General features: G+C 59.9%; 2 protein-coding genes across 12 annotated transcripts in view; one reads left to right on the forward strand and one right to left on the reverse strand.

Moving 5' to 3' along the window:
- Nucleotides 1-12569, forward strand: part of LRRC75A (leucine rich repeat containing 75A) — a 35571-nt gene extending 23002 nt beyond the window's left edge. Inside the window, exons 2-4 of the mRNA XM_082374153.1 lie at nucleotides 1277-1405; nucleotides 8778-8893; nucleotides 10503-12569. Coding sequence (XP_082230279.1) covers nucleotides 1277-1405; nucleotides 8778-8893; nucleotides 10503-11022 — 765 coding nt within the window. The 3' untranslated portion in view covers nucleotides 11023-12569. The remainder of the gene's footprint in view (nucleotides 1-1276; nucleotides 1406-8777; nucleotides 8894-10502) is intronic.
- TRPV2 (transient receptor potential cation channel subfamily V member 2) overlaps nucleotides 12563-19226 on the reverse strand; it is a 28994-nt gene continuing 22330 nt past the window's right edge. For 3 of the 11 annotated variants that reach the window (XM_082374080.1, XM_082374083.1, XM_082374081.1), the window contains 7 exons: nucleotides 19008-19135; nucleotides 18107-18186; nucleotides 14712-16637; nucleotides 14156-14221; nucleotides 13664-13742; nucleotides 13180-13262; nucleotides 12563-12946 (listed from right to left, as the gene is read on the reverse strand). In XM_082374080.1, the coding sequence (XP_082230206.1) occupies nucleotides 16543-16637; nucleotides 18107-18186; nucleotides 19008-19135 (303 nt within the window). In that variant the 3' untranslated portion in view covers nucleotides 12563-12946; nucleotides 13180-13262; nucleotides 13664-13742; nucleotides 14156-14221; nucleotides 14712-16542. The other 8 variants (XM_082374082.1, XM_082374084.1, XM_082374078.1 and 5 more) reach the window with 6 other exon arrangements.

Here is a 19226-nt window from a genome sequence, read left to right on the forward strand (position 1 = left end):
AGGTATTTAGAAAAGTTCAGGATAACTCACCGAAATGACAAGGGAGCAAACCCCAGCTGGGACTCACCTGTCACCACACATTCCTGTCCGCAGGTCGCTGGACCATGGCAACCCAGGCTGGGAGCCTTCCTTCTCTGGGAGGTGATGGGGCAGCTCCACATACGGCTTGGGGGCCCAGGGTACCTAGGGTGAGGCAGTCCTCAGATCGGAATGTCCTTGTTCCTCTCTGCTCTGTGCAAGGCCCCAAGCTAGGAGGGACCCACAGCTCTCACCGAGGACAACAGAAACTGGGGAGGGGGTTTGAGAAGAGTCAGAAGCCACACCCAAGCTCTTCCACAGACAGAGGGCACAAAGTTTAGTCCAACACCCTGGGGTAGAAAACCATCTTCCTTTACTTCTCTAAAGCAATTAACTCTGTTTGAAGCCCCCGCCAGCTTGGCTGGTGGGAAATTCAAGCTTAGCCGTGTCTGGGGGGCCTGCCCCTTTCCTGGGGTTGGACAAGAATCTTCGGGTCTTGTACAGTCCAGAACATTTGGAGCGAGGCCCTGGGGGTTAGGACCCAGACTGGTCGCTGCTCTTGGCCAAGCCCGTGGGGTCTCTTGCTGGCGGACAGGGGTCTCTGCAGATGCTCCCAGCCCTTGTCTCTCCCCAGGCTTGGGGAGCCTCTGCCCCAGAGGTTTCTGCCATGGCCCCCGCCCACTCCGTGCCCCTTGCCTCTGTGCTCCCGCCCCTCCTGTTACGAGGACCTCACTTGACACCCTTTCTTAGGGGGGAGGGCTGGTGGGGTTTTCTTCTGGGTGCCTGCCAGCTTCTCCTTTCAACCCCACAACTCAGAGACCCACCCCCCCCCCACAAGGCAAAGGAACACCAAGGCGGGGTCCTTCACAGAAGGAGCAGTAAAAATGACCTCAGAAGCAAAAAGAAAGCAAATAAATATCAATACGTGGTCCTGTCACAAAGCACGGGAGTTTTACTATCACGCCGTTTCCAAGTTTCGTCCCAGGTGGAGAAGCAGCAACCAGCGCTGTGGTCCACCACCCTTGGCTTCATCCTCGGGGGAGCTGGAGAGGCAAAGGCTGGGGGGCTATCTGGGGAGGGCCGTCTCTGCAGGGGCTTGTCTGGCCCCCGGGGGAATTTCTGTAAATGCTTCCGTGTGGGATGGGAAACCTCTTTGGAGGGGTCTCCTCCCTGGCCAGGGGGTACTCTGGGCATGTTGGGCGGGGCTCCAGGGTAGGGTGGGGCCTTGCTGACCTCTGGGCCTCCTTCCCTCTTGCAGGACCTAGGCATGGAGTCGACCTCGCTGGATGACGTCCTGTACCGCTACGCCAGCTTCAGGAACCTGGTGGACCCCATCACACACGACCTCATCATCAGCCTGGCACGCTACATCCACTGTCCCAAGCCGGTAGGGTGGCCGTGGTCTGAGCCAGCGAGCTCCGGGGTGTAAGGGGGGAGCTTCCTGGGCGGAGCAGCCCGGTGCCCGAGGGGGGCTGGTCAGCGCTGCCTGGGCCCCTCGTGCAGCACCTGAGGTGCCCACCCCGCCCTGAGGCCCAGCACCCACGGCGGAGGCTGCCTACAGCACCATCAGCACTGGCCTTGTCTGACCTACGGGCTGCAGTAAATCTGGATTCATTGCCCACATGTAAACCTCAGAGTATTTCACACAATCCCCATATTAGCTGCCCTTGAAAAATGGGAAGCTGCTCATATCTACAGGCCTGGAGCTGAGTAGCCACCCCTGTCACATGGGGCCAGAGCCGCCAGGTACGGTTGTGTAGGCTGTACCCTGCACAAAGATGTGTACACAGAGGTGGCAGGGGTCGGGGAGGCAGGAGACAGCTTGGTCCAGCCCTCTCTCTGCCCACCAGCCGGGGACACGGGTGCGAGACTGTGTCCACCTAGAGATGGGCTTTGTCTTCTTTGCACAAAGGCGCTGTGTGAGCAAATGTAGCCGTGGCCCTACATGCCGCTCTGTTTGCCGCAGTCCCCACTACGCCCACTTGTCCTCCTCTCTGAGGCCGAGTGTCATCTGACACCCACCCACTTCACTCCTGTCCACTTCCTGCCTGGCTCCGAGGCTCTCCAGGCTCCGCGGGCGTTGCCCAGCCCCTCTGGGTCTAGGCGATCTGCCCCTCTTCCCGCTGGCTCCACAGTCCAGGCTGGGACCCAGGCAGGGACAGGAGAGCCAGGGCAGGGCAGCTCCACACTTGGGCTTTTCTCTCTGTTTTGGTTTCTTCTCTCCCATCCCTCAATTTCCAGCAGCTTCCAAGAGATGCACTTCCTTGCAGCAGGAAGGAAGGGGCAGGAAGCCAGAGCAGGATGGAGGAGTGCCTGGGGCGGCCTCCACTTCAGAGCAGGACCTAGGATCGGGGCGAGAGGCGGCTCCCAAGCCCACCCCGCACCTGGCCCGGACGCCCAGGGGCTGGAACCTTGCTCTGGGGTGGCACCTCCATCTGGGGCTTTGTCTAGGGCCTTCTCTCTGGCTTCTCTCTGGACTGCCTTGTGTCAAGACTTCAAGGTGGGGGGCTGGCCATGGATGGCTGGGAGCCCATCGGGGCAGGTGTGGGGTGGGTTGGTGGAGGGATACCGCAAGAGGCAGGGGTGCTGGGCTCAGACGTGTGACAGCAATGAGCGTCGGCGGACTGGGAGCCCCCAGGCCTGGGGACGAGGAGCTGGTGCAGGAGCCACGGGGGACCGGCTGCGGCTGGAACCACCCGCTTCTCATTCAGGGTATACCTGGCTCGCCTGCGGAGCTGAGACCAGGCCGTAGGAGGCCTTGTGGGTGCCAGACCCCTGCCCTTTCCAGAGCATGGATTTAGTTGCCCACAGGTGAGAGGAGTGACAGATGACAGGGCACTCAGAGCAGCTCAATAGGAGAGGACTGTTTTTTATGCCCATCTTAGAGTTGAGGAAGACGAAATACAGGTGATGAAGCGATCTGAGAAAGGTTGCGGCCCAGGTGAGAACCCCAGCGTTTGGGCCCCAGTGCTGGGCAGGGCAGGCCAGCGCTCAGGTGCTGGATCTCTGGGTCATCAGTGCTCCGTGGGGCTCGCAAGACCGGGGCTGGGCTGGGGAGGAGGGGCCTGTTTGGGGGCAGCTCCAGTGCCCCCCTCCCTCCACACAGGCGGGTCTGCAGGTGGCCAACTGCCCACGTCGACCCCAGGAAACAGGACAGGGCTAAGGGGCTGCGGGCTGAGGCCAAGGGGTCCTGCACTGCCATGTGTCCCCTCCACTGGGGAGGGCTAGAGGGCCATTCACAGGTGGTTTTGCTCAGGCTCCTACCTCAAATTACCATTGACTGGGTGGCTAATAAACAACAGACACTTACCTCTCACAGTTGTGGGGCTGGAGGGCTGAGATCAGGGTGCCGGCCCGGTCAGGTTCCGGTGAGGATGCTCTTTGTGGTCTGCAGACCGCCACCTTCTCCTTGTGGCCTCACGTGGCAGAAAGGAGGGGAGCTAGCTCTCTGGTCTCTTCCGATAACCCTCATGGCCTCATCCGATCCTAATCACCTCCCAAAGGCCCTCCCTCCAGACACCATCACGTTGGGATTGGGGTTCAACATATGAACTGGGGGCGGAGGGGGGACAAACATTCCGTCCATCGCACAGGTGTAACCTTCTCAGGTCACTTCATTAGCTGAACTTTGTTTTCCTCAACTCGAATGTGGACATAGCCATACCCTCCCCTATAAAGCTGTTTCGAGAGCTCAGTGAGATGACTTACAGGAAGCATGGGCGTGTGCCTGGCACGGCCGAGAGCCTCATGCCCAGAAGCCGAGGTGTAACCAGTCTGTGGGCACTGACCACATGCCAGGCAGGGTGCTCAGACTTAGCAGGTCAGCTGTGGGACACAGAAGCAAGAAAGCCACGGCCTCAGGCCCAGCCCCTGTGGACTCAGAGTCTTGGAAATCAACAGGCTGATCTCCAACCCAGATTTCCAGAGGCAGCCAGAGCGGGGTCCACCCTGCTGGAGGCCCAGGGCCTGGCCAGTCCCCTACCCGTACCCAAGGCCACATGGCAGGAGAGGCCCTCTGGAGGACTCTCCCAGCTGAGGTTGAGGCATGGGTGGGAGATCCTGGCTCTGGGGTCCCCAAGCTGATGATGGGGGCGGCCCCTGCACACACACACACCCACCCCCATGTGAGCTGGCTCAGGGCTAGCCAGGCCTTGCTGCTCGGACCTCTTTCATCTGAGAATTTCAGATCAGCCCAAGTGTGTGCCGAGAGGTTGTAGACAAAAGGGGGGGGGGGGCGGGATCTCCCTTAGCTGTGAGATGGGACGAAGAAAGTAGCCCTTTCTGGTCCAACTCCTGGTGAAGCATCCACAAGACAAATAATCCTTCTCACTGCTAAGATGACCACCTCGAATGAGTCCTATTTTCTCAACCTACCAGAAACCCCCTCCTGTACCGCGGCAGGGTGTGGGCCGAGACCCTAGGAAGGGCTGGGTCTGTGCCTGCCCACAGAAGGGGGAAGAGGCAAAACCCCATCCCGCCCCTGATTGGGTATTGATGAATCCCAAGTCTGTATCTGCATCCTGGCTTTAGACTCAAAAGTCTCCCCGCTCCTGGACATTTCCGCCTGCGTGTCCCTAAATCACCCAGAACAAATCCCCCTATCAGCGCGGATAACGTAGCGGGAAGTTTTAGGGACTTTCCTTCCCACCCAGCACGTCTGTCCCATCATGTCCACCATCAGGCTTCCCACCAGCAGACACTAAAATGAGGGTGTGTGCTTAGTGATTTGCTGAGAAGCTCTCCCAGAGCCACCTTGTGTTTTTTTTCTTCTTTTATATTTTATTGTATTTTCTATTGCTGCATAGCAAGTTACCCCAAAGTATGGTGGCTTAAAACAACAGACATTCATCGTTGAACCATCTCTGCAGGTCGGGAATTCAGGAGCAGCACAGGCGGGGGGTTCTAGTTAGGGGCTCAGGACATTGGCCCAGGCTGCGAGTCCTGGTGGCTCGACGGGGACTCGCAGGGTAGCATACCCCATGGCTGCTGGTGGGAAGCCTCAGCTCCGAGCCCCGTGGCCGGTCCACAGGACTGCTTGAGCTTCCTCGCTTCAGGGCAGCTGGCTTATCCCAGAGGGGGTGATCCCCGAGAGCAAGGGAGGAGCACAGTGTCTTCTATGAGCCAGCCTCAGACGTCACATACTGTCCCTGCTGACGTAGCGTATTGATCACCCAATCAGCCCTAACGCAGTGTGGAAGGAGGCTGTACCCTGCCAGGAGGCCAGCGTCCGTGGGGGCCGACTTGGAGGCTGGCTAAAGCAGGGTGAGAGTGAGAAGAGTTAATCCTGGGCCTTTCTCTCCTGCCCTCTGACCTCCCTCCCGTTAGCTGAGTCCCACTGACAGCCAGGAGCAAGAGGGCCAGGTGGTGCCGTCTGTAAGAGCTCAGCCTTCCCAGCACAGAGAACGGGGTGGGGAGTGAACAAAAAACCCAGCACAGTCTCCGGATCTAGAGCAGCGTCCAGGGTGCAGTAGACAGGGCAGTCGTGTCTGATGACCGAGTGAGGAAGCCTTGGGTGCAGAGCAGTCGGGGCTGTGCTTGCTGCAGTTCTTGGGGTGGGGGGTTGAAGACGGCAGGGGGCGTTGGAGGGACACCGTGACCCGGCCCGGAGGGGCCTGCAGGTCTGCCGTGGGCCTCTCTCCTGACGGGTCAGTGAGTCCCTCAGGCAGGGTCTTCTCCAAGGTCCGCGGTCAGCGGCGCTGGGCCGGTGCCCAGTGTACCCGACTTGCGCCACAGCCCCTCCCCCTCCTTCCTTCTCCACGGGTGGGAGGGAAAGCTGCAGATTCCGCAGCCTCCTTGCAGCCTCCTCTGTTGCAAGCAACAGAAGCCCCCGCAGCCTGCCTCGAGCCAGGAAGAGGACTTAATCCTTCCCGGTGGCAGCCAAGCTTGAAAGAGGCACTAGAACCCCAAACAGCACAGACACCTGCCGCCCTCCCTCTGCTCCACCCGGCCTCACTCCCCACCCACCCCCTACCCACACCTCATGGCTGCCCGGGGCTCCTGAGTTGACTTGTCAGTGTTCAGCCCCCAAGGAGTCTTGTCCCAAGTCGGGAATCCCACAGGGTCCGCCTCTGGACCAGTCAGCTGTGGCTTGGGAGTGCGGTGTGGTCCCACAAAAGCGCTGCTGGGTCCCACGGCTTTCTGAGTAAGAGGAGAGGGGCCAGCATCCTCCTCCTTCGCCTCCTTCCTCCCCTTCCTTCCTCGTCCTCCACGCTGGGCGACTCCTGCTTAGTGCTCTTCCTGTAGGAGGAGGCCTGGAGGGGGCTTCCAAAAGTGATGGAGTTGGGAAAACGTGGGTGGGCTTGCTTGAGGCTTTTCTAGTTGCAAACAATAGAAGCTACTTGAACCAACCTTCGCAAAAGATTCATCCCTCAAGGACAGAGCAGAGCCCAGCCTCAGAGCGACTTCAGGGTTTGGATCCTGATGCCATCCTCCACGTCGCGTGGCCTGCCATCCCCTCCACTTCTTGGTGCCTCCGTTCCCGCATTTGTCAAGCGGGATTATAGGGGCCCCTGTTTCATGGGATGGCTATGAGTTAGTGCCCAGCGCATAGTAGGTAATATAACTCGGTAAAGGTTAGCTGTATTTCTTTAGTCCAGACAAGCGGAGGGGCTCTCACTTCTGAGGACATTAGCTCACGTTTGGTCTCAGGTCCGCTGTTAAGTGACCACATATTCCGTCCCTGTTTAGTAAATGAGGAAACAGGCTCAGGTTGGGGGTCTCGCCCTGCGCGCGGCTGCCCCCTGGTGGCAGTGTCGGCGCACTGCGGCGGCTGCTTTGCCGCCTCTTTTCCTGTTTCTTCCTTCCGGGCCCGGAGGGCGGAGGGAGAGTCCGTGGCCCCTGATCTTGGAACCCCTGCGGGAGGTTAGGTTTAGGGCCAGGAGCTCATTCCTCGGCTTTGGAACGGGTGCTGTGGGAGACTGGCCACGTTCTGTCCCGGGTGGTCGCAGGGGTGATGCCGGGCAGACCACCACATCCCACCCACTGGTCCTTCTTGTCTTTAAAGTGTGTCCACCTGGCAGCACAGGGGAATCACCAGGGGAGCTGTTAAAAGTCCCCGTGCCCGAGCTGCCCACCCATCGCTGCGGGGTGGCCCAGGCAGCAGTGTTGTCCAAAGCTCTGGGTGATTCCAGCATGCAGGGGTCCTGGGTGCAGACCCTCAGCTCGAGATGTGCCAGCCCCTCCCCTTCTCCCTTTGGCCTTCAAAGTTGGCCTTCACCCCGGCCAGCACAGTGACCCTTGGGATACGTTCCAAGACCTTCATGGGATGCCTGAAACCGCAGATAGTACCAAACCCTAAAAACACTGTTTTTCCTATACTAAAGGGCAGGTAACATATACAGCGATAATGCACTGTACAAAGGGATGATTTATGTCCCAGGCGGGAGGGAGTGGGACAGCACGCAACTTCATCACGCTACTCAGAATGGCGCACAATTTTAAACTTCTGAGTTTATTTCTGGAAGTTTCCACTTGATATTTTCGGACCGAGGTTGACCACAGGTAACCTGAAACCTGGGAAAGCCAAACAGCAGATGAGGGGGGACAGCACTAGCAGAGTGTTGATGATAGTGGTAATAATCAAGCCGGCCTTTGCTGAGCAGCCGCTCTGTGCCAGGCGCCCTGCTGGGCACTGGCCCCTGGCTCATGGTTGGCCTTAACACATCGCGTTGCTGTCTGCAAGTGGGTTTGCATCCGTGCCTGGCACTTCCTGGCCTTGGCCCTTGGCACTGGACCATCTGGTGGGAGCACACGCTCTGGGCCACTCAGTCTCCCAGGCCTCGGGGACTCCTCTTGGTTGAATTGACTCCCCTTGGGACAGAGTTGGAGCCTCTAAAATCTCTCTGCTGCATCCTTTAACCCAGCGTATTTGTTTGCTGGGGCTGCCGTGACAAAAATACCACTTAAACAACAGAAATGTATTTCCTCACAGTTCTGGAGTCTGGAAGTCCAAGATCAAGGCGTCGGCAGGGTTGGTTTCTTCCGAGGCGTCTCTCCTTGGCGTGTAGACGGCCGTCTTCCCCCTGTGTGCTCATATGGTCTCCCCTCTGTACATGTCTGTGTCCTGATCTCGTCTCATGAGTACACCAGTCGTATAGGATTAGGGCCCACCGCAGTGATCTCATTTTACCTTAATTACTCTTTAGAGGCCCAGTTTCCAAATAGAGCCGCATTCTGAGGTATTGGGGATGAGGACTTCAATTTAAGAATTTGGGGGGACACAATTCAGGCCATAACACCCAGGGTCTCAAGGTCAAATGCTGGTGGGCCAGACAGGTAACGAAGATGAATGAACTGGGCCGGGAACCACTTAACACCTCATTCTTTTATTTTCCCACCGTTGACGTGGGCAGAAGAGACATGGTAAAGTATTGTCCCCTTTGCTGTGTGGAATACGCGAGCAAGGACGTTTGCTTGTGGTTGAATCCCCAGCTTCTAGAGCAAGTGCCCGGCACCTAGGAGGTACCCAGCGGGTATTTGTCAGGCTAAGGGGTCAACTGTCAGATCACCTGGAATCCAGACTGGTATAGAAATCTCAGGTTTTTCAATGATAGCAACGAATTCACAGAAACTAAAACCATCGTGCAGATGAGTTTGCAACCCCTGCTCCCTGCTCAGGGCGGCCACCTTGGGCCCGCACAGCAGGCCTCCCCAGCTCGGCCTGGGGGCCGTGCTGGTCCCGCAGAGGCAGGAAGCTGGAGGTGGGGGCCTGGGCTCCCTGCCTGCTCCATCGACTCAGGGACCTGTGGCTTCCTCTGCAGGAGGGCGACGCGCTGGGCGCCATGGAGAAGCTGTGCCGGCAGCTGACCTACCACCTCAGCCCCCATTCCCAGTGGAGGCGCCATCGCGGGCTGGTGAAGAGGAAGCCACAGGCCTGGTGAGTCGCGGTCACCTGAGGCGGGTCTCCCCTGCCGCCGCCCAGCCGCCTCCTACAAGGGCAGCTCAAAGCCAGCTGTGCTGGGCCGGGCGTTGAGGGGACAGCACCCCGTCCCGGGGACGTGGGGAGAAGGCAAGAGCTGCTTGGAGAAGATGAAGTGAAGGGCTGGGGGCCGGGGGAAAGTGGCAGGTAGAGTGGGCATTCCAGGTGGGCCGGAGCCTCCTCCTCCAGGTCCCACAGACGGGAGGGGAAGCCCAGCCCCCTCGCCGAGCAGAAGAGCTCTGGGCCCCCCTCCCTTCTGCTGGACACCCCCCCCCGCCCCCCAAGGCAGGAGAGGAGATGGATCCTCAGGGGCCCTTCCCTGGGGGAGGAAGTCGCCAAACGGGGCTCCCAGTGGGCTGAGGGCAGGGACCAAATGCGGGGACAGAGCAGTTCTGTCTGCTTGTGCGCTAGTTCTGGAGGCGGGAAAAGCGGGAGGGTAAGCTCTGCTGGGGCCCAGGGCCCTCCTGTCTCCCCGGCACCCAGGGCGCTCAGTCCATCCTTCGTTCAGAAGCCTCACTGCTCGGACGCCTCCCCGTCCCGCTGACTGAAACCCACTCAGGCCCAAGTGATGGTCCCCGTCCCCGCCCCCACCCACACACTGGCCTTCCTGCTGGTTCACAGACACGCTGAGCGCTGCCAGCCTCAGGGCCTTTGCACTTGCGTTCCCTCCACTGGGACTCTTACCGAGCTCTTCCCTTGGCCTGTTCTTCCTCCTGTGAGGCCGACGGGAGCCCAAGCTGTGATCCCAGGGCTGCTGCCAGTAACAGGCGCTGAGCCCCGTCCAACGCCCTGTCCTTCCCAGGGTTGGAGCCTCGGGGCTCGCCTGGGGTATCTGGAAGCTGGGAGATCTGGGCCCCCGAGCAAGGGAGCGGGTGGTGAGAAAGAAGAGCGAGGGGTGGCGGGCGGCAGGGAGTGGAAGGGGGGGGACAGCAGCCCACCCAGGCTCGGGGCCCCTGCGCCCTCCCCCGCCTGCTGTCCCGAGGGCCCCCCCAAGGACCCTCTGTCTGGCGGGGAAGATGGTCTTGAAGGAGGGGCCTCCGAGATCTGTGGCACCCGTGGGGGAGCAGGGAGCTCGGCCGTCCGCCACCCTCCTGCACAGGGCGCCGTTCTGACTGCGTTTATTATTTCACATGACAACCCTGTGGTACCCAGTTGGCTTCATTTCTCAGGCAAATAACAGAGGCGCAGAGGTTAAGGAACTAACTAAGGGTCGCATGAGGGACGAAGCCCGCCTGCCGCAACGAAAGATCCTGCGTGCCGCAACTAAGACCCGGTGCAGCCAAAATAAAAAATAAATAATTAAAAAAAAAAAAAAGTAGGAAGGAAGGAGTCCAGTGCAGACCCCGGCGTTGGCCCCAGAATGTCCCCCTAGTCACTGCAGAAACACTTGGGCCTTGCCCTGTGATCCCCAGGCGCTGCCCACTGGGCAACCAGGCTGAGATGAGGGCAGTGCGAGGGGACCGGGGCCCCTGGTTTCTGCCCCGCGGGCAGAGGGCTGAGTGGAGGCTGCCTCCGGAGAAACACCTGCCCCACCCGCTTGAACCCTGCCGTCTCGTCTCCCCTTCAGCCTCAAGGCAGTCCTGGCCGGGAGCCCTCCAGACAACACAGTGGACCTGTCTGGCATCCCGCTGACCCCCCGTGACCTGGAGCGGGTGACCGGCTACCTGCAGCGCTGCGGGGAGCAGGTGGACAGCGTGGAGCTGGGCTTCACGGGCCTCACGGACGACATGGTCCTGCAGCTGCTGCCGGCACTCAGCACGCTGCCCCGGCTGACCACGCTGGCGCTCAACGGCAACCGGCTGACGCGGGCCCTGCTGCGCGACCTCACTGACGCCCTGAAGGACCCCAGTAAGTTCCCCAGCGTCACGTGGATCGACCTGGGCAACAACGTGGACATCTTCTCACTGCCCCAGCCCTTCCTGCTCAGCCTGCGCAAGCGCTCCCCCAAGCAGGGCCACCTGCCCACCATCCTGGAGCTGGGCGAGGGCCCGGGCAGTGGGGACGAGGCCCGGGACGAGACTGTGGGCCAGGAGGACCCTGGAGGGGACCAGGAGGGCAGGGAGACTATAGGTGCATCTGAGACGTGACAGGGAGGTGGGGGCCTCTCCAGGGAGTCCTGCTGGGGTAGGATGGCTGGGGCAGGGCGGGCGTTCCCAGCGGGGTCGCAGGCCACCATCCAGAATGGGCCTGGCAGCACCTCCCCCGACCCAGGAAGCCAGATGGTAGCATCTAGGAAAGGAGGACTGTAATTCCTCTCTGGTCCTCTCCATCACCCCCTTGTCAATCCACATCTGCCTTTCGGCTCCTGAGCAGTCATCCCTGGCTCAAGAGGAACCAACCCTCAGCTTCCCAACTTGTGGGTGCCGTGTAGGGGCTGGGGATGCTGGAGGCTTGAGTTAATGTGAACGGTCAGAGCTTTCCCCCCCAGAAAAGGAAGTGTAGTGGGTGGCGGCTCTGCATCTAACCCGGGATTTTCCAGTCCTGAATTACAAATACCCAGATGCTGGATGTGCCCCTGATCAAGGCAGGTCGGAATCTCTAGCTCCTGGCTGAAGGCTGGGGCAGGGGACTGGCTGCCGGAGACCCCAGGAGCCTCATCCCCATCTGGACTGAGGGGTGTCTGCCTCCTCCTTGTGGCACCTGCCTCCTCCTTGTGGCGCCCAGGCTCCTTGGGACCAACTTCCCGGTCTCAGCCTCCATTTACAAGGCTCACCCTTCAGCCTGTGACCCCAGAGGCCTAGCCACGGGACCAGCCACCCCCCATACCCTTCACTATTTAGGGCATCCTAGAAGCCTGGGGCAGACAGTGCATGCCACTCAGAAACCGCACAGCACCTCCGCAGACTAGTGGAACTCCACACGCGTCAGTGTTCCTAGGGTACAGGCCAGAGTGAGCCTTGCTTCCTTTTAAAAGGACCATTTTCCCATAAAGTCCTTCCCCATGGAGTCCCCAGAGTAATCCTCGCTACTTTGAGCACATTCCCGAAAACCCAGGACCACACAGATGAGGTGCCTCCAAGCAAGACAACTGGGAGAAGGGGAAAAAAAATTAACTGGAGGTTCCCAAGGGGAGAAGGTTTTCATCCTACCTTCCCCTTACCCAAGGCCTACGGGTTGGGAAGTCATCCCTTTCAGGCACAATTAGCAAGTCCAGGGAGACTGGGAACCAATCATTCTTGAGCTAGAGAAAATCATTCTGGGTGCCCAGTGTTGGTGAACCAGAACCCTTCAGGCAAATGGCAGAGGGCTAGGGAAGCACAGCCTGACACGCCTCCAGCCTCATGCCAGGTAAGGTAGCCAAGACCTTCACACCGGAAGGCGGCAAGATGGGGGTGGGTGAAGAGCCAGAGGGTGGGACCTTGCCTGTTGCTGTCTGGGCAGGTGTGGGGTAGTTTCAGGAGCTAGAGGGAGGCTATGCAGAAGGGCAGACAGAGCCGAGGGACAGGGGCTGGCCTCACGTGTTACAGACGCCTTAAAATGCTTTGGGATTTTTGCCCCAGTCTCAAGAGGGGAGAACAGCTTAGACCTACTTTAAGGGAAGGTGACAAGTACTAACACCTGGACCGCTAATATGTCAGCAGTGATCAAACTGGACTTTTTCTTTAAATACACATTTGTAAGAACCAATACCAAAGACCATACGTTTATTACACAGTTTATGGTTAACTGCATGGAGATAGAAATTTCTGGAAGTTTCCAGTTCAAAAACCTCAGGCTCTCACCCAAGAACGCATTTATACAATATTTAAAAGTACAAAAGCTCCTTTTGGTTAAGGGACGATACAAGAACACTCATGAATTTAATGACACCAGAAGTGCCAGTCCGCGCGGTCCCAGAAAAAGGTTGCCAAATCCATTTCTTGGCTCTCTCATTGGTGAGAATGTCCCTCTGATACTCAGTACAAGGTGAGTGTTTCTACACCAAATGTGGGAGCCTAGGTTTTCAGGGTCCAAGTTGATGGCCGCCCCTGGTCCTTTGGATTTCAAATTCTGCCCCTGCTGCAGCATAGCCTGCAAGGAAACTAAGTATCAGTTAATCCTACTTTATACTCCAAGAACAGTCATTCACAGCCTAAAAGATATCTTCAGAAAACCGTAGGTTCACCACCACACAATCTGCCGGTAATTCCAGCTTTTTTAGGTGATTTCATCATTTGATATCCTTTTCTGCAAATCCATTTCAACAAAACTAGCTGCTTATCCATTCTACCATGGGGGTGGTCATTGTGCAGACCAAATCTTACCTCTTCTTGGGCTGCGGTGCTGCTGCCACTGCCGCCCGCTTTAGAACTCTGCTGCGCCGACCCCACTCTTCAGTGCTCAAAACCTGGCGGGATGAATGAGGCACCCATGGACACAGAGCAGATGCCAAAAGCAACTGGAGGCAGTTCCCATTGCTTTAACCTCCGTTCAGTCACGTTATTGCAAACAAACCTAAGGCTGTCAATTTTCAGAGCATCTCAGAGCAGATAAGCACTTTGCTCAGGACTATACAGCCATGACATCAAAAGGAACTCCTGGGCGGGCTCTGCAGTCTGGTCCAGACATCACGAACTAAAATCATTCTCAGATATTCTCTCAATAATGCTCAAGGGCTGCACCGACACAAGGTATTAGGTCAGCCGGACGACACTGCCCATATCTGGTCCAGTAGCAACTTCACATGAATCACCTCAACAGCTAGGCCTCCTCAACCACGAACCTCTCCAGAGCCCAAAGCTAGCTTACCTCGGAGCAGGCCAGCGCTTGGGCTCCCATCCTCAGCTGTCGGTGATCACGCGCTGGCCACCCTTCACTAACTTGCAACCTGGGTGAAGAGAGATCACGGGTCACAGTTCAGACCAGCTTACTCCTGGGCACCAGCTACTGGTGAGGACGCGTGACTGCAGTCAGCCAGGAATGGTTATCGTCAGTTATCGCTTCTGACGGCACTTCCTATTAGTGATTTCATCAGAGCAGCCAAGCACCTCACCACGGTACCGCCCCAGAGACCTGGGCTTCGGCTAAAACCGCCTTAAGGCATCTGCTTCTGAATACAGATGCGGTTTAGACATAACTAGGAGCCGCAACCTCCTAACCGTTGCAGTTATGCAACGAGGCAGTGCATAATTATGTCAAACGCATGAAAGCAACAACAATGACAAGATATCAGGCAGTTATCAGTGCATTTAAGGTTGCAAGACTTGACACGGCTAAGTTACAATACGTATTAATCCTTACCCAAACTGGCTCTTAACCTCGGGTAGCGATGCTGCTCCCGTCTCCAAAAGCGAGTGTGTCTGCCCTCTGAAACAAGGATTAGGACGTGCATTTAGGGCAGACTCTGGCAGCTACAGTAACATAAAGCATCAGGTGTCAGGGACTGCGGTCGGATAGGCGTAGAAGTCGTCAGTCCTCGCATCTGACGGCACTTCCTACGGAATCATCAGGATAGTCGAGCAAGCCTCCCTCGCGGCCCCACTACGAACCTCGTTCCGCGCCCTAGGGTGCAGGCAGCCCCGCTTACCTAGTTCTCTCGGGGGTTGCTCGCTCCCAGCGGCGAGCCCGGGGTCAGGGGTCCCGAGACGGCGGCTGCCCGGCCGGACGAAGGCGCACGCGGTGCTCGGGCCTCGGCCCCCAAACTCGGACACAAGGCCACGGCGCCCGCCCCGAGGCCCGCGTGGACGCAGCCTCCCGCCGCCCTTCAGTTAGGCTCCCCGAGGACATCGTTCGAGAAATTAGAAAAGCTCTGGCTCCCTCGCCCTTGCGGCCCGCGGACCGGCCTAGAGGAACTCACCGCCAACCGCCCAACATCTACAGTAGAAAGGGAAAGCCTCCCCCGTCCCAGCCTCTTAAGGAGTCGGAACATTCCACCCCTCACAGAAGGGAGGCGGATCATGGCAAAAGACTCAACGGAACTTCCGGCCCGTTTCATGGTGCAGGCGCCGCCCCCGGACTCCCCCCTCCTGCAGAGCCTATGGTCTCTTCCGAGGCCGTGGAATTCTGGGTCACAGGGGCGCAGCGAGCCCCAGCGCGCGTGCGCGGGTCCAGTGCGCGCCCGCCATTGGGAGGCTTTCTCACCGCCCTGCCGCCCCGCCGCCGGGTGGTCCCGAGCGAAGCGTTCGCCGTTGTGAGCTTCCGTTTGCTCCTCTGGAAGGTGGAGCGACCGAGGCCACAGACGGCGGTTCTGCGCATCACGTGCGATCCCGCCCTTGAAACCCTGTAGAGCCTGGGCGCGCAGCAAGCGTGCACACACCGTAGCTGCTCCTGGCCCTGGGGGGCGGTGCCGTCTGCTCTCCCTGCACGAGCCTCTCCAGCCCCCTGCGCTCGGACCCCCCTCCTCAGTCTCCTTCCTCCGTCCCCTCTCCCTCGGGACTCCTCCAGCTGTGCCCCGTCTCACCAGCGGCGAAACCTCCCTCCGTCCCAGTGTGGGAACAGGCTCGGCTCTTGCCACTTAAAAAACATTCAACCCGTGCACGCACGTCCTAACGAACACACATTACTCTAACGGTGAAAACTGGAAAGGCGATAGTGAGACAGAGGTTTTTGAGCTGGTTTTAGAAATAAGCGTAGCATCTTAATGGAGGGAGGGGAGGCTTCTAGGGAGAGCCAAGCCTAGGAGTCACACACACACGAGGTCCACCATCCTGCGCGAAGGATACTGCAAGTGCCAAGGAGAGCAGGGAGGCGTCTGCAAAACCGCGGAGGGCTGGGGATGCCAGCTAGGGCCCCCGTGGGCGCCGGGAGCCTCTCAAGCCTTCAGAGACGCGGGTAACTTGTTGCCCTTGTGTCTCAGGAAGGTCCCTCTGGCTTGGAAGGGTGGGAACTGCGCAGGAAGCCAGCGGGGAGAGGAGGCAATAATCCACAGCCTGAACTAAGTAAGCCCAGGAGCTCAAAGGCTTTGAGAGACGTCCTGGGGTGGCTTTAAGGGGTGTCTGGAGGCTGTGGGAGAGGAAGGACAGGCGGCTGTGCTTGCTGGCGTCCACCACCTCGCGTCTGCGGTGACAGCAGTCACAGCACCTCGGCCAGCTGCCTGCACCCCGAAGAGGGCAGCTGGGGGGCGGTAGGTGAGGGTCCCTGTGCCCAGGAGAGGGCGGGAGCAGCCCGGCCCCAGACACAGAAGTGAGCTCACAGAGACATACAGACGCCGACCAGCCCAGCGGCTCAGTACCTTTTGTTTTTTAATTCTTTTTTATTTTACTTTTGGCTGTGTTGGGTCTTTGTTGCAGTGCGCGGGCTTTTCTCTAGTTGCAATGAGCGGGGGCTACTCTTCGTTGTGGTGCGAGAGCTTCTCATTGCGGTGGCTTCTCGTTGCAGAGCATGGGCCCTAGAGCACGCGGGCTTCAGTAGTTGCAGCACGTGGGCGCACGGTCTCAGTTGCTCCGTGGCATGTGGGGGGTCTTCCCGGACCAGGGCTCAAACCCGTGTCCCCTGCATTGGCAGGCAGATTCTTAACCACTGTGCCACCAGGGAAGTCCTGGGGCCAAGTACCTTTACTCAACTAATGTTTCCAGGAGAGTTAGCCACAAGAAATTACTTATTTTTGCCACCAAAGTCCCTTGAGGTCCCAGAGCCAGTAGGTGGGGCTGGAAACATTCCGTGCTCTGTCCTCCCGGCCCCCTGCTGCGTCAGTGGGACTCAAGGAGCTGGAGGGGCACATGGTCTTCCTCCACGGCACTGTCCTGGCTGGACTGGGAGGCCAGGGCTGGGCTCTTCAGGGCGCCTGTGAATGGGATGAAGGGAGTGTCCCCAGGACGCAGGCACCAGGGAAACAGGAGGAAGCCACAGCCATGAAACCACATCATGCCAGGGGACAGCAGCCTCGGGGTCCCCAGCAATCCCTCTCCTGCCTCCCTGCTTCCGCAAGCACCTCCTGAACCCCTGCCAGATGCCAGTCAGGGACCTCCTCCCAGGAGCTGAAAGTCCCGGCAGGTGACAGGCCTTTGTGTTAGAAGCCAGCACACCCGAGGTGATGTGCTGAGGAGCCAGAGGGAGGGGAGCGTCAGGTGCTCAGAGGAGAGAGGAGACCCCACCGCCAGCGGTGGGGAAGGTGGGGCAGGGACGCCCAGAGGATGGCAGGGCACTTACAGAGACAGGAGCCCAGGAAAGGAAGGGACGAGGAGCACTGTGGAGGGACCGGCCGGCACATGGAGGGAGGTGCGGGGAGGGGGCTGGACAGCGGCTTTGGGCCTTGACCCCGGGGGCACGGGGGCGGCCTGCCAGGGAGTGGGAGGTGGTGAGTGTTGAGGCTGTGTAGCTTTCGTCTACGTAAGAGGGATTGGAGTAGGACGAGCCCGGACCTAAAGCCTGGTCTGGGGTCTGGGTGCCGGCTGAGCAGCCCCCCTGGTGCAGACGTGGGAGAGGTGGGGGGCAGGGCAGAGGGCCCGGCGGCTGGACCTCAGCCACCCGGAGGTCCCGAGGACCCTCAGCACCAGGGGGAGAGACCCGCAAGGCCTCCCGCCTGGGCCGGGCCGACTACAAGGCCCCGGCAGGGCAGCCCAGGGCTGTTCCTGTTGGGGCTGTCCAGCTGGAGGCGGCGGCAGGCGGGTGGGGTAGGGAGTCGGGGTGGCTTGGGGCAAGATGAGGGACAAGGGCACTTTCCGAGTCTTGCAGGGATGGGACGGCAGGACTCGGAGGAAGGGCGACACAAAGACGGGTGCGCAGGAAAGCTGTCGCTTAGTGAGGGCCGCGGTCAGGGACCCAGGAGCCTGGGCGGCCGGAGGAGACTCCACGGACAGGGTCTCGGGTGGCCACGGCAAGTGGAGGGGTGGGAAAGGGCACGAGGGAGGAGAGGAGGGGGGACGAAGACTTGAGGTGGGCGCCTGCCGGCCGTGGAGGGGGACGAAGGAGTCGGGGTGGAGGGGGCCAGCGCCACCCTAGAATGGAGGGGGCGCGGGCCTGACGGGGGCAAAGGCGGAGGAAGTGGCCTCTCAGCGGTGTGGCGGCAGCGAGGCCGGCCTGTCAGGGGCGGAGCCACGGGGCTGGGGGGCCTCCCTGACTTGTCCCCCTGCTGGCCGCTCCGCCCAGGCCGGGAGGAGGAGGGAGGGGAGGGTGCCCAAGAGCCGGTTTCCCAGGCAACGGTGAGGGGGGTGCGGGAGGAGGGGGAAGCGCCGCTTCAAGGGGCAAACCCTTTACACACACACACACACACACACACGCACGCACGCACGCACTCACTCCACAGCTACTCACCAGGGCCGCCTGGCCCCGCGGGCTCCTCGCGCACCGTGGGCAGCGTCTGCTCCCACGCAGCCCAGTTCACCTCCTCTACCCTGCGGGCCACAGCGCAGCTGTGAGGCTCCCGGAGACCGAGGAGGCAGCGCGCTCTGCCCCAGGAGAGGGCCCCCAGGGGTGCACGCCAGGACCGGGAGGCGGACGGGGCTTCTCTCCGCAGGACGCTGGGCCACCCAGCAGCCCCCGCGAGCCCTGTCCTCCCGGCTCTCAGACTGCCGCCCCGGCCAGGCGCCCACAGGGGGGAACAGGCGTCTGTCCCCTCTGGCTGCTCACGGCGACCTGGGTTGCCCCCAGCATCCAGAGAGGAGTCTAGATCAGCTGGATCTGTGTGTTCCCAGGTTCTGGGGCCCTTTCACGGCTACTCCACGTGACTAAGACCCGCCGCCCTTGCTTGGCTGCTACCTCAGGAAAGTGTGTTGCTGGCCGTGCACTTGTCACCAGGTTCCCGCCCCCATGGGAGCGTCTGCTCTCCATGGAAGGGTTGTAGCCTCCGTGGTCAGGACGGGGGCGTTGGGAGGGCAGGGCAGACCAGCCAGGGGAAGCTTAGCATGCTCTAACCCGAGGATGCCTCTGGCTTCTTGGCCTCCTAACTGTGCCCCATCTCAGGGCAGAAGGAGTCGGTCAGGGACCACTGGGGAGGGACCTCCAGTTTCAGTCAGGGGGCCAGGAAGGTGACCAGACCGGAAGAGCAGGCAGTGGAGGCCGGGCCTATGAGATCCAGCATCGCTGACCTCGCCTGTCCAGGGCGCAGTCCCCTGGTGCTCCGAGGCCCTGCCTTTCCCACCAGACCTGACTCCTAGCCGCTGTCGCCTGGTTTTCAGCAAGGTCCCCAGGCCGCCCCCCCAGCCTCTCCACTCACCTGAAGCACCAGCGCTCGTCGGGGCGACCGTCCGGCCTGGTGCCAACTGTCAGTCTCACACCTGCCCGCTGCTTCTTCCTCCTGCACCACCAGTAGCCGTTCTCCATCTCCAGGACAGAGATGGCTTTCTGGGGACAAAGGATACATCAGACAGAGCGGCCAGCACTTTACAGTAGAACTCAGCACCTGCTAAGTGCATGGATTTGAATCCAGCCCCGA

This window comes from Balaenoptera borealis (genome assembly GCF_965194805.1).
Source record: "Balaenoptera borealis genome assembly, chromosome: 20".
In the NCBI taxonomy this organism is placed as follows: domain Eukaryota; kingdom Metazoa; phylum Chordata; class Mammalia; order Artiodactyla; family Balaenopteridae; genus Balaenoptera; species Balaenoptera borealis.